The sequence below is a fragment of the Enhydra lutris genome, unplaced genomic scaffold (genome assembly GCF_002288905.1).
Source record: "Enhydra lutris kenyoni isolate GAN:26980312 unplaced genomic scaffold, ASM228890v2 scaffoldscaffold56, whole genome shotgun sequence".
Lineage (NCBI taxonomy): Eukaryota > Metazoa > Chordata > Mammalia > Carnivora > Mustelidae > Enhydra > Enhydra lutris.
This window is the reverse complement of record NW_019154140.1, coordinates 3220963-3236243: the sequence shown is the minus strand read 5'-3', so window position 1 is coordinate 3236243 and position 15281 is coordinate 3220963. Positions and strand designations below refer to the sequence as shown.

At 37.1% G+C, this 15281-nt stretch overlaps 1 protein-coding gene across 3 annotated transcripts in view; it reads right to left on the bottom strand.

The window, feature by feature from the left end:
* The window catches only part of LOC111157831 (transmembrane protein 117), a 470551-nt gene that overhangs the window by 221281 nt on the left and 233989 nt on the right, over positions 1 to 15281 (bottom strand). For 2 of the 3 annotated variants that reach the window (XM_022519503.1, XM_022519505.1), the window contains exon 4: positions 10342 to 10441. The exons of the other annotated variant lie outside the window; for it this stretch is intronic. In XM_022519503.1, the coding sequence (XP_022375211.1) occupies positions 10342 to 10441 (100 nt within the window). The remainder of the gene's footprint in view (positions 1 to 10341; positions 10442 to 15281) is intronic. 3 annotated transcript variants of the gene reach the window in all.

Genomic DNA, 15281 nt, shown 5'->3' with positions numbered 1-15281 from the left:
GAAAATTATTAGGTTTCATTTTTCTTCAATAGCTACAGTTTCACGGTATCTTTTATGATGTATTTAAAACCTTTATGAGAGGTGCTATTCTTTTCAGTGAAAACAGATGGCTTCTCTCCAGGTTCCCTATTTCATCTCAAGCGCCTGACTCATTTAGGCATTATTTCTCATATATCCTCTGCTTAGAAGTCAAGAACAAATTGGAATTTTTAAGTTGGCACATGCAGTATCCTAACTTTCTTTCAGTGAGCTCCGGTCTAGAGTATTAAAACAAACTATCGATGTGGACCTAGTCATCGGCTGTAGTTGATATGTTTGGAAACGTCAAAGGTATCTATTTGATATTCTGCTTAGCTTGTCAGTGCCACTACCATCATATGCTTGATTGACGCCTTACCTTGCGTCATATACCATGTTCACCAAGCTACTAAAGACGTTCCGTGAGCAACTAGAGAGACTAGGGAAGGATACTGGAGGGAGCCAGGCCCAGGTCTGGGATAAACCTAACATATTTTGCCAGCCAGGGCAAAAAGGGAGTTTTTTGTTTTGTTTTGTTTTGTTTTCCCAAATCAGCCTTCAGATATGTAAGCACAGAGAAGAATATATGCCAAACATGATTTTACTTAACCATTCATTATCAAAATATTGTCCCGCTCACATAAATACTTCAATTTCTTGAAACATGATGTAATAAAGTCCTTAAAGCAATGAAACGTAAGTACTAGGCGCTTCATTGCTATAAATTTCTTTCTGATGTTTATAGAACATTTAACTACAAATGCAACATACACTGTGAATATAAAAATCTTTACTGCTCTAAAAATCCTTGGGGCAAACAACTGCTAAAGGATAGCAATTTCATACAAACAAAACTTTGCGCTTCAATAGCCAAGAACTGCAGTCTCTCTCGTATTTATTTATTTAGTTATTTATTTGAGAGAGAGAGAGAGAGAGAGAGAGCAGAGGGAAAATGAAAGGGAGAAGCAGACTCCCCACTGAGCAGATGTAGGGCTTGAACCCAAGGACCTTGAGATCATGACCTGAGCCTAATGCAGACCCTTAACCAACTGAGCCACCCAGGCGTTCCTGCAGTATCTCTCTTAATGATAGCATAATACAAAGCCATTCTTTTGTTTTCTTCCAGTCCCAGAAATAAGATGCTTTCAACTACCTATATTGGTCAAAAGCGAATAGGAATAAATAGCTGAGTTTTCTAAAATTTTAAAGTAACAGTCTGGCTGGGATGTGATGTACTATCACTTAGCACCTAAAAAGAGACGCACTCCCCTCGCCCAAACTAATGACAAAATTCAACAAATTTTATTGACACACTGGGGAAAAAAGTATCAAACAAACTTCTCTGTCTATATTCCACATCTTATTAAGATCTGTGATTAAATATTCCTAAAAAGATTATTCAGCTTGGCAGGATACTATAGTAGTTGAAAGCATTGAAGACTTTGGAAACTAACTGAAAACTTACACACATGCCAACAAACACACAGAAATAGCAATATGCCCACAAGAAGAGGCACTACATAAAAGTTTAAAAAAAATTATAAGGGGACTAATCCGACTACTTATAAAATCACTTTTACCAAAAAACAAAAAGTACATAGCTTCTTTTCTGAGATTCTAATCGATGCTGATATTAGCAAACAGTATTCATTTCATTATACAATGACTTTCAAAGGAAAAATAAATACCAATGCTTCCTGGCTTTTATTTAAACTTCAGGAAAATGACTGATCAATGGTGCTTTAAAGGTGTTGAGCATTATGTTAGGAAAATCATAAAGAATGTGTGGACAACCCTTTTTTCCTCACCTGCCTCGAGGAAGTATAAACCAAGTAATAGAAATAAAGCATAATGGAACAGAAAGGTGCTGAAACTGCATTGGGAATGGGAAAGATGAACAGGGAACGTGTCCTGCCTCTATGGGAACGTCTCTCTGTGAGTGATGGCCATCGTGTCTTCCTATCTTACTGCAGTTCAATTCAGTACATTTCCATAGATGCCTTTCATGCTTAGAATAAAATAGTCCATAAATTTTTAATAAGTGAATATAAATTACATATAATATACCTATAACATATTATGGAATTTCCTATAGACATTGAATTTAGAAGAGTTGGAGCAGAGCCAGAATTTGTGCTTCTATTCTTAAACATCTCTGTGCTACAACCTATTTCACTCAGAAATTCTTTATTTCCTGCCAGATTGTTAATACTTTAAAAATCCAAGAGTCCTGAAAATTAAAAGATTCTTGATCACCATTTGTGATGCTCTCTGAAAATAGGTTAGACTCTCCTGTCTTATTAATTTTTTAGTGAGAACTTATTATTTTGAAGGAACATGAAACACAATGCTAAAATATTTATAGAGACATTAAAATATTTATACGTGCAAAAGTAAAATGACCATATTTGGTTCTAAATTTTCTAATGAATAAAAAGGAAATGTAAAAAATAATTCTCCTCTTATGCTCTCTGTTCCGATCAAATGGCCAAATGAACTGGCAATGATTTTTGACAATTACAAGTACTATTAAATCTACTGTCCTTTGGGTTTGTCTGTGTTGATGCCCTTCCCAGATTCTCTGCACTACTGGTACACTCCATTCCCCAAGAACATAACACCCACCCAGTGGACCAGGCCAAAGGGAGATTTTCTCCGCAACCATATTGACCACACCTTCCCTTGCCTCCTTCCCCACCTCTCTCTGGCTTCTCTCATCTCCCAACGGGGTTCTCTGAAGCACTCTTCCTCAACAAATCTTGTGCCCCCAAATCTGTGATGCATGCTCTTTTATTGGGATTCTCACTCAACACAGAATCTTTCTAGATAGACTATATTATGACCTCATTAAATTATTAATCCAGTTTCTGCTTGCACTATACAAAATAATGAAATGAAAACTATAGACTTATCAAATATGTGGTTAACCAATCATAGAGATAACTGAAGTCATGAGCTAGCTCAAACAGACAGAGAAAGAGAGCAAATGATAAAAACTCAGAGTAATGTCAGGTTCTTGAGTCCAGCTCCAGTGGTTAAATATCTCATTAGTGTCCTTCTGTTTGTCATATACACTTGCTCAATGAGTTTGCTAACTCTGATCCTTCTAGTCTGTCTATCACGGTGTAAATCCTTTTCCATTATTTAAATTCAGCAGAGCTTTTATTGCTACCTTATTTCAGATACTAAATCAATTCAATTATGCTTTTTACTCCGCCATTTTGATATAAGTGGAAGAGAAATAATTAGAAAACTGGCATTGATCAGAATAGGAATTGCCAAGCTCAATTCCAGACAGAATAATAAGCTAGATATGATGTCAGTTATACTATAAGCTATTGTTCACTGACAACCTTCGCATCTGCACAGCAGTCCACAAAATAAGGGAAGGTGTATAATAGACAATGTTAAACTAAATAAACTATTATTAATTTGGTGATATGAAAATAACAGATAATCACGACCCTCCCGTAGTAAGCATGAAATAGTAATAGAAAATAAGTAATAAGCACAGGACACCAATACAAACTCTTGCCAGATTTTAAGTTAGTATGTATATATAATTAAAATTTTTATTTCATATTTCATATTTTTTACCTTTAAGTCAGAAGGAATATTCTACTTTCAGAGCTGCAGAAACATTCCCTCCCTCTATTCTGTTCCAAATTTATAAATAAATACTAATTCAGGAATAGAAATTATTCTCAAGCATATACCATTCTTTAATTCTCTCTGCCTCTTTCCACTGAAGGCTAACCAATTTCTGTCTTATGTGGTAATGGCTCTCTGCTTAAGTGGCTGAAGGGATATGTCTCAACCTAGCTTCCTTCCATCCCCAGAGCCAGGAGCAAAACTATACCACTGACAGCAGTTATGACCACTAAAGGAACCCTCTGGCAAGATCTCGGGAACTCCATCTTTGTGTTATCTACGAACGCCTTTAAGACCCAAAGAATACATCACAATTTGGGGATAATGACACCAACAATCTATTACTTCCATCCAAGGGTGTTTACATGCATGTGTCCTCCTGGCATTGGAAACAGGCTTAGCAAGCTTAGAGGGGCAGGGGCATGGGAAGACTCTGAACAATCTAGTTCTCCCTCCACCTTTTCAGCATTCTAGAAATGTCCATTTCACGATACTGGGTCACAAAAGGGAGCAAGAAGGAAACAAGAAAAAAGAAATGGAACTTAATGCATATGTACTCTTAGGATCTCTTTATTCTACAGTGAAGATTTCTAAAGCATCTATTTCACACCAGGTGCTGTGGTGAGTGCCACAAGTGGCGCTGGAACTCCCCTCAGGAAATTTCTAATCAGGAAGAGTTTTCAGCTTTACCTCTTAAATTAACAGTCTTTTGGAACAAAGGTAATAGCAATATAAATATGAATTATACAATCTCTGAAGACATAGAAAACGTGTGAAAAATAGGAAGGCAAAATCGAAATCAAATATTTAGAGGGAAACAGCCACAGTTAAAACACAGGAAACAGCCACAGTTAAAATAGAAGGGTGAAATATATCTTTAAAAATGCTTTCTTTCTTGGGGCGCCTGGGTGGCTCAGTGGGTTAAAGCCTCTGCCTTTGGCTCAGGTCATGGTCCCAGGGTCCTGAAATCGAGCCCCACATCAGGCTCTCTGCTCCGCGGGGAGCCTGCTTCTTCCTCTCTCTTTGCTTACCTCTCTGCCTACTTGTGATCTCTGTCTGTCAAATAAATTAATAAAATCTTTTTAAAAAAATGTTTTCTTTCTCTAAATACCATATTCTTGAGAGATTCAATAGAGAAAATTAACCAAATATTAAAATTTTATTTCTTGTTATAATCCAACTACCAGGGCTATATTTTATCAATCTAAAGGCATTTCCACATGAACATATTGACTACATTTGTCTAGCTCTAATGGAACTCTGAATTTCAAAAAGAAAAAATAAAGTCTCTTAAAATCATACACAGTTTTTAAAAAAATGGTCACTATAAAAATGTGAAAGAAAGGTAAACCCAACTGGCAAACAATGAAATTGTTTTTTGTATGAATGACATCTCTTTATGGTGAAAGCTTAGCTAGTAGCAGCACACATATGCACAAAAGTCCACAGATAATCCTTTCAAAAATATGTTGAGGCTAACTAAGGTCCCATGAGTATTAGGATTTGATACACACCATATTTGGTTTTATGATGAAAAAATGCTTTATGACTTCAGTTTTTAACATGTCATTATCATCTTTAGGTCACGACTCAACTTCACCTCATGTGTACCCTTCCTCCCCCACCCACAACCACAAACCTCAAACCTGGACTCTGATATCCCTATCACTATCATAAGCCAGATTACCTTTTACAGCTGTAACAGAAAAGCCACTAGAGCAGGAAGAAGTAGGGTCTGGTGAAAAGGTATAGAGAGACAGGAAGTGATTTTTCCTTCTGGTAGTAAATGAGAGGGAGAAGCAAATGCCATCTTGATGTCCTCAGCCTCACCTGTCACCTTAGACCTGAGTAGAGCCTGTGATCCCTTCTGAAGGAGGGATGGTAAAACTAGAGAAATGTGCTATGGAACGGGCCAACACCTCTGCTCCTTGTTCAATGACAGAGTGTGGGCAAATTTCATGACAGAGCTCTTCTCTGCTCCTATCAACATGAACGGCCAGCTCAGTGCTGAATGATACCACCCATCACTTTAAGTATTACTTTTTTCTAAGTTTTTAAAAAATCTACTTGACAAAAAAAAGTAACTTTAACCCTGATAATTTTTTTTTTTTTTTGTCCTCTGCATGAAGCATCCCACAGAGCTAAGAATAGTCAGGATGGCCTAGGAAATTGAACCTAGTAGAGTTTGATGCTCTGTAGTGTGAGGGGCAAAGACAGTTGTGAGACTGGTTGAGATCAGCTATGCCTGGGGAATGTATCAGTCCCAGTATGCCTTTTAAAACCATGGGGAAGTTCTGAACTATTTCCATAAAAGAAAAATTCTCCATTTCAGAAATACATTAAAAGGCACACTTTTATTGGAAATGTAAATAGTCACTTACTTTTCCATGACAGTCACCTTCATCATTGATATTCACTTCATGATGAGAATTCAATAGACAAATGAAGGTCAAAGCTCCTCAGACTCCTCTCATGAGGAAAACTATTATTTTTTAAAATGTTATCAATGCACACATATGTAGACATATAAATATTTATATGGAAACTTACCACCTAGTCGGTGAATAAAAATGGGAATAGAAATGATGTGCTCTGGGAAGCCTCCCTGTGTGACTGTACTTTCAAATCAGAAGGGCACTGTGTTTCCTTTGCCATTTCCATCTCTGTGTCTAACAGGGAAAGGTCAATATTTCATATAACATAAGCAGAAAAGGACTTTGGATTGATTCTCTCTCCGTTTACAGAAAGAAAAACATGGGAGGCCCCAGAAGGTGAAGTGACTTAAGATCACACTGCTGGGTTAAGCCTAAAACACAGTTTTCTTGATTCTCAATCCTGTCCTACCTTGGTGGTACTGGAAGTATTGATCACAGTAATCTGCAGCATTGAAAAAAGTAAAAAGTTACCAGGTTAGCTAGCAAAAATAGAAGGCATTACAGTAGTAGATTTAGGAGAAACTATGAAGGTCAGCCAGACCTCAGAGGGAGAGAAAAGCCACAGCTGAACTGTGGAATTATTTGTATTCTGCTAAGCCACAAGAGTAGGGCAGATGAGTCCACAGTAGAAATCCAGTTAGAAAAGGTAAAGGTCTTTGGTAGAAGCTGCCCCAGGCATTTGCCTCTCAAGGCTGTCCTAGAAGTTGGACCCCACCTTATAATTCAAAAGAAAAAAAAAATCCCAATTAAAAAAATAAAACTAGTAAATAGGGGCAGAGCCACATATGGTATTAGAAACACTGTCTTGAGGGAAAGTCTGGGGAGGGTTTAGATAGAATTGGGCCACAAATAACGATGTCGTCATGGGAAAGAAAATAACTTCTGTATCAAATGGTGGACTTAAGCCTGAAAACTGTAGCATAAGGTCCTGGGGCTTGCTGGTCTGGTGCTTCTGCCATGACTTTGATCAGGCGCAGAGTTGCATGGAAGTCAGGAAGTAATGGATCATATTGCCTTAGTGTGTTCTAACTCGGGTGACTGGAGAAAACTCCAGACCTTGGTCTAGAAACTGGACCAAAAGCCTGGGATAAGCTGGGAAAAACATGAACAGCTGCAATAAAGCACTTCTATCTCCCTCGCACTGCCAGCATCACGGGACCACATACTTCATCTTCATAGAAAACCTATAACATGGATAACAACTATTAGCCCCCTTAAAGAAATGTGCAAACCGGGGCTCAGAGGATTGCATTATTATTTGTGGAAGATCAAGCCAGACACAGCAAGGTCAGAGAATCCAAATTTCTGAATTCTCTTTCCCATTTTATTAAGCAGATTCACCATAAAATGGAGTAAAAAAGAATATCACAATCCACAGTTAGTGCAGAAATTTTTCAGAAGTTATCACCTCATATTTCATGGAAATTACGTGTTTAAAGTTTTCCTTCTACTTTCTCTTCTAAAAGGGAAATAGTGTTAGAAGGGAAATAGTTTTCCTTCTAAATAGTTTTTCCCAATGGAAACAGATATTTGTGACACGAGGCAGCCTCCTCTTAATATCTGGCTTCTTTTTTTTTTTTTCTAAAGAATTTTCTGCATTTTTTAAAATAAGCTCTGTGTCCAACATGGAGCTTGAACTCACAACCCTGAGATCAAAAGTCGCATGCACTACCTACTGAGTCAGCCATGTTCCCTGACATTTGGTTTATTATCTAGTTGATTACAAATAAATCAGTTTTCAAAACTAGATTTTAAAGTTAATGGAATGGGATCCATTTGGTACTTTGTTCTATTAACATTCTAAAATTGAACAGGTATGGGAGGAGGCTCAAAAATGAGCTATTCAAACCCCTTGGTAGTTCCTTGATATTCTTACAGGATGATCACAGTAGTAGCAGTAAAGATATAACTGTTTCCTGTCTCCTGAAAACACTTGTTCTAGGTAAGACACAAAGGTATCCATACGTAAGACACAAAGCTATCCACAGAAAGGGCAGTAACAGTTGCGACAATCGTTACTTGGGACACTATTTGTAGGGGCATGTCCCTGCAAGTCTTGTTTAAGTAGGGCACCCTCACCTTTGGTAGGTCCTCTCATTTTCAAGTGAAGATGAATAAAGCCAATTATGATTAACTACACTTATGAGAGGTGTCAACAAAGGTTAACATGTTCCGTTTTTAGGAGAGTTATGCTCTTTGTACTCTGAGATTGTCTTATAAATTCATAGGACCTAGAACTTTCAAGCTACATACTGTACTTCATTAATCCAATGGTTAAAACAGAGTTACGCATCTGTTAATGGACACTTGGGCTGCTCCCATATCTTGGCTATTGTAAATAACACTACAATAAACACAGAAGTGCATACATCTTTTTGAATTAGTGTTTTGGTTTTTTGGGGGTAAAGAAGACGTGGCATGTATATACCATGGAATATTACTCAGCCATAAAAAAGAATGAAATCTTGTCATTTGCAAAAACATCGATGGACCTAGAGGATATAATGCTAAGCAAAATAAATCAGATAGAGAAAGACAAATCATAAGATTTCATTCACATGTGTAATTTAAGAAACAAAAAGAGACAAATAAAAACCCAGACCTTTAATACAGAGAACAAACTGGGGATGGAGGGGGGGGGGGGGGGGGGGGGGGCGCTAAATGGGTGATGGACATTAAGGAGGGCACTTGTGATGAGCACTGGGTGTTAGATGTAAGTGATGAACCACTAAATTCTACTCCTGAAACTAATATTTTTTTTTAAAGATTCTATTTATTTATTTGACAGACTAATCACAAGTAGGCAGAGAGGCAGGCAGAGAGAGAGAGGGAGAAGCAGGCTCCCTGCTGAGCAGAGAGCCCGATGCAGGGCTTGATCCCAGGACCCTGAGATCATGACCTGAGCCGAAGGCAGAGGCTTTAACCCACTGAGCCACCCAGGCACCCCACTCCTGAAACTAATATTACACTGTATGTTAACTAACTAGAATTTAAATAAAAACTTGAAATAAAAACAAACAAAAGCAAACAAACAGACAAACAAGAAAGTAGACTCTTAAATACACAGAACGAATTGGTGGTTGCTGGAGGAGAGGTGGGTGGGGGGTGGGTGAAACAGACAAAGGAGATTAAGAGTACATTTATCTTGATGAGCACTGAGAAATGTATAAAATTGTGGAATCACTACATTGTACACCTGAAACTAATATAACACTGTGTTAACTATACCTGAGTAAAAAAAATGCTTTAAAGATTTTATTTATTTGACACGGAGAGAGAGGGAGAGAGAGAGAGAGCACAAGCAGGGGGAATGGCAGGCAGGGGAGAAGCAGGCTCCCCATTGAGCAGGGAGCCCGATGCAGGGCTCGATCCCAGGACGCTGGGATCACGACCTGAGCTGAAGGCAGATGTTTAACCCACAGAGCCACCCCGGTGCCCCCCAAAAAATGTTAAATGAAAACTAAAAATGAAACAAGAAGTTACTCTCTTGGCAGATGAACTCAGCATGAAATACGGTTTGTCTATTTGTTGTAGGCTTAAATAATAATAAATACTAGCAATGCAAAGTTAATTTTGTAGGTTCAATGAGGAAAATAAATGTAGAAAACTATTTGAAAAGCTCTAACTACGCTTGTGGTGAGCATAGCATAACGTACAGAGATGTTGATTCATTATGTTGTATACCTGAAACTAATGTTAATTGGGTGTCAACAATACTCAAATAAAAAAATTAGATAAAAATAAAACAATATGAATAAAATTGTAAAAGATGTGTTGTGAAAAAGAAATTTTAAAAAATAAAAACAGCTGTTAAAAATCTTTCATATGGTCTTCTGAGACAGGCCAGACAATATCCCTTACCTGAAACTTGCACAGGTCAAAAACAACAATCTTCACAAAATTATTTACAACATCACAAGCAAGTTTCTGTTAATGTCATTAATGTGTGTATGTTGGTATGCTCATATGTATACAGATAGATACACAGGTATTTATGTCATAAATAAATTATTTCCTGGTGGACGGCCATCATTAATATTATTATTGCATGAATTTTTTCCCCTAAGGTAAACAGATATTGCAAATAATCTCTAAATTTATCTGTACTCATGAATTTGTTCCACTCAAGAGAGAAGTAACTCTTTTGCTCTAAACCCATCAAAAGCAGTGTCTATCCAACATTATGAACATTTTCCTCCATCAAATGTTTGAAATGGGTGAAGTTAAAATTTCTTACCATCCAGGCTGTGACAAAGTCCCCCATCCAGGTCCCTACTGCAGCTAATTTCATGAAACTTTCATTTCGGATGCCCATATAGTCTGTAATGATATATGCTCTGTGGAAACAAACACACAAGACATTGTCCAGACTGAGAGAGCCATATCAAAGACTTCTGGTTCAACAACACGCAAAGGGACTTCCCTCCCTTTCAATATGCTCTCCTGCCTTTGTCTCATCACATATGCTTACAGATCTGAAAGGCTAGGAAGACTTCTGAGGGTGTCTGGGTAGTTCCAATTAGATCTGAAGACTGACTGTGGCTATACCAATTACCAAGTGCATTTCATTGTCAAGCTGTAAGACTGACAACAGTTTTTGAGAAATCAAACAGAAATACTCAGTAACGGCATCATTTCATGCTCACTCAGGTATGCAGAGAGTGGAAACAATTCCTGTATCAGAGTAACTTGAAAGGGAAGAGAAAAGCTTGGTTTTCCTTCAGTTCTGTTGACTCAGAACCATTGAAGAGGTACTGGGACTAGGCTTTGGATAAAATATCATACCTGAACGATGGTCAAAAAAATGTTCATTTGAGAAAATTTCCATACAATAAAGAAAAGTAAAATTTGATTCAAAAACATGTGGTTTAAATTATTAAATACCAATAACCAGATTTAATATCATCTCTTTTTATGTCACAAATTCTTCTGCTTCATGGTCTCCATGACCCAAAGAGAGATTCAAAGGCACAACTGATCATTAAATACAAGAACAAGACTATGCTTATTGCATGTAATGTTCATTTCCTTTTCCTCATTTGATATTCAAGAAAATCCTAGTATTATTTTCTCATTGTACAATTTTTCCAGGAAAACTGGGACACACGGAGATCACTTAAGTTGCCCAATCAATACCACATAACTAATGAATGGTAATTAGGAATCAAATTTCTTTCTCTTTTTCTCTCTCTCCAAGTTTTTTTCACTCAAATTTTTTTATGTTAAATTTTGTTCCTTTTCTTAAACGTGATAACACCTGTACAATTTAGACTATTAGTTAACCTTGATTCTTCTTAGATCAATACAAAATTAATACAAATTTAGTATAAATTTAATACAAAATACAGTTGAAAATGATATGTTTGTTATTTAGTGAAACTACGAAGAAATACTTTTTCTTTTCTTTTTTTTTTTAAAGATTTTATTTGTTTATTTGACAGAGAGAGATCACAAGTAGGCAGAGAGGCAGGCAGAGAGAGAGAGAGGGAAGCAGGCTCCCTGATGAGCAGAGAGCCCGATGCGGGACTCGATCCCAGGACCCTGAGATCATGACCTGAGCTGAAGGCAGAGGCTTAACCCACTGAGCCACCCAGGCGCCCCGAAGAAATACTTTTTTGAAGTCACTGGAGGTAAATCATCCCAATTCAGTTGTTTTTTTTTCTGGAGTTCTTTCTTATAGTTTTGTTATCCATAAAATAAATAAATATTTAAGTAGTTTAACTTAGCAACAAAAATAAACTTATGAACTCTTAGAAAAACTTTTTTTTTCCACAAGCTTCATTCACCTACCTTAGAAGATCTTTATAAAAATCCTAAGCTCTCACCTCAAAATTCTGAGTCTCTATTCCATAGGTTTCATAATAACTAAAATAATTATAGCTACCATAAACTGCTGGTTTACAACATTCCAGAGATCATTATAAGCACTTTTAAGTACAATGTCTCCAAGAGCTTTCATGTCAGTGCAATGAGATGTATCATTATTCCTGTTTCACAGATAAGGCATTGAGGCATTGGAGAGTTTCTGCAATTTTCTCAAGGTCAAGCATCTAGTAAATGGACAAGGCTTGAATCTAAATTTGATTGACTCCCAAATTCAGACACTTAACTACTATGCTCTCTATATCTTCTTCCTATAAGGGTTAGTGAGATATAAAAAAAAACACAAAGAATATCTACTCTGTTCCCCAGTATTTTAGTAGACTATGAAGATGAAGAATTATTTCCTTTCAGGATAAATCGTAATAGAATCAAGAGTAGCATGCAGAAGCTGCAGTTCATAAGAGCTACCCTCAAGTATTGGACTCCCACTGAGTTCACCAATCTGAGCAGCCTCAATGCGAAAGCCCCTAAGTTAACTTGGACAGCTTGGTCTTAATCCCTTCAGTATCACTACTGGTGAACTGTTCTTGGGCAGTGAACTCAGCATACTTCAGAGTATTAGCTCTAGTAACTGTGCAACTCTTTCAGTGACATTTTGAAGGATGTGTTCAATGACACATCCCCACCTGCCTACTTTGCCAATTAGTTCTGGAATACCTTGAGCTAGGATGGAAATTGCAGGGTACCTTCCTTGCGGTAACATAGATATGTCTGAAAGAAGACCTCATTCTCTAATTTCAGTACCTAAAAATAGGGATAAAATGGATGAGTTTGCAAGAGATTAATGATCCAGCCAAGAACAACTAAAACATATAAATAAAAGACAGAAATTGCCCCTCAAAATCTGCTTAAAACAACCTGAGAGCTGATTGCAATGAGAAGTAGAAAAAAACCAAGATACCAGACTGGAGGGAATTGTGGAAAAGTTAGCTCCATTTTTTCTGGGGACTTCAGCTGATTCTGCATGCAAGGCAAGCAGATGAGAATCTGGGCTTTGCCCTGGCAGGGGCCGTCCCAGCGAACTGGAGAGAGAAACATTAGGAACTTAAGGAGCTGAGATCCTCATCTTCAAGGGGTGTGGAAGGAAGCATGATACACAGCTGGGGTTACTTTCAAGACATATGCCAAATTACAAATTATGTTTGTGGGGGGGAGCCAAGAGACTAAGCAGAGAGTCTCTGAGAAGCATAGCAGAGGTTTGGCAATTTCACCATGTTGAGAAGACTACTGATAATTTCAGAGCCTGCCAGAAGGAATGGCCCAAGAGAACACACAGAAGGATGGGAGGCTAGAGAAAACCAGAGATGGATGGGTCCATACTGAAACTGAATCAGTCCTTACCCACTCCATCCCATTGTTCCTCCCACCTAACAGAGGAAAGAATGAACATTTTCCAGAAGAATAAGATATCATCTAGATCTTCTACATATTCTTATATATACCAAACATCATTCAATGAAATATTACTAGGATGTCAAGAAACAGGGCCATACTACCAAAAATCAAGAGAAAAACAGTGTCTAAAACTAGATAATAAGCTCCAGGAGGACAGGGAGCTATTTTGGCCATAATTTTCACTGTTGATTTCCCCAGGACTTAGAGCACTTCTGTGTATAGTATGTGATCAATAAACATTGGCTTACTGTATGAATTAATGAAGCAAACCAAGTTATTCATATTGTTTTCTATATGGTATGGATAGATCTATGTATATTAAATCACAGAAACCATAGTAAACTAAGATTTGAACTGTGGACATGTGGTGAGTACTGAATGCTATGGTAACAATGAAGACGAGATAGCACAGACAATTTATGAAATAACTAGTATATATAAAAGTGAAGAGTGATATATAAAAGGTAGTAGGTATTCTAACTTTTCCTGCTTTAGACAAACATACAGAATTACAAATATGCAACCTGTCACAAAAATTTGCAAGAGCTAGTTCATTGATTTGCCTACCCATTAACACTAACGATAGTGCCTGCTCTGGCTATATAGGACAGAGGGGGCACACATTTATATCAGCAATGTTAGTCAGTTGTTGTGCAACATCATACCCAATGTTTTGGGGAGTGATTCAGAATTAAATATTATTTGCTAGAGGCACTATTAATGTTTTAGTTTTGTTTGGAGTTTTAACTAATTATTTCAACTATTCATACATCTTTTGTTTGTTTTCTATTTTAGCTAGTTATTTCCACTATGCATAGATCTAGAAAATCTTGCAGTTCTACCAGCCTTCCTGGTAAATACCAATTTTTGATATCTTCTTTAAAAATTCTAAATGAATTTCTTTACAGGCTGTGACTTTGGTTTTTATTTTTTCTTGAGAACTCGAGTTTAACTGTCAAATCCGTAACAGATGGGTGGAGACTTCAGCATACAGGGTCTTGGATATGTTCATCATTATCAAAACAGCCTAAAAAGCTATCAAGACTATCGTACTTGGTGAAAACCATGTGCTAAATGGGCATAAACTAATCGGATTCTAACGTCAGCTAAACAGTCCATAAAATTATAATCTAGTAAATTGATATTAGAGGTGACAGACTTGATCACTAGCAACAAAAGTTCCAGTTCACTTCAATCTATTACTTATGTGTACGTGGATGTAGTCAATGCCAGGTGATTTAGGAGTTGAGTCTCTGAAAGTTTAACAGGAGGCAGTAAACATAGATCACCAAACCAATATGGATTCATGCTTCACTAAAGATCCATCTGTGGCCAGCTGGATTCATAATGTCACAGCTGTCTCTCCCAGCCACGTTTGGGCAACATAAACATGATTGGGGGCTTCATACACAAGTAAATCATGGATAAGGAGTTGACTTACAGGAGTACAGTCCTGCATTAAACACAATGAAACTAAAGCAAAAATTTTAAGTACTCTTAACGACATTGAGGAAAAAATTTGTCACTACAGAGCACCAGGAATTAAACCTAGATTTATTATATTAATATTTTCCCAATCTTTTTCTGTTTGTGATGAAATGATTAACAGCCTTTAATCTAGTCATTTAGTGAACTATTATCTAAATAACCACATTTTAGTATTTTTGCTCAAAATTCTTAGTTCTTCCTTATTGAAAGGCTTTGATAGAACTCAATACATGCATATGAACCTTCCAGGCAAGACCTGGGGTATGAACTTATGAAGCAAGATGCATTGGAATGTCAAAATCCTGCAGATGATGATTAGAACTAGCCTGGAATAATTAAAATCACATCTGGATCTAACAACACTTACAGATAAAATACTACTTCAAACTTCCCAACTTCAGCCATATATAC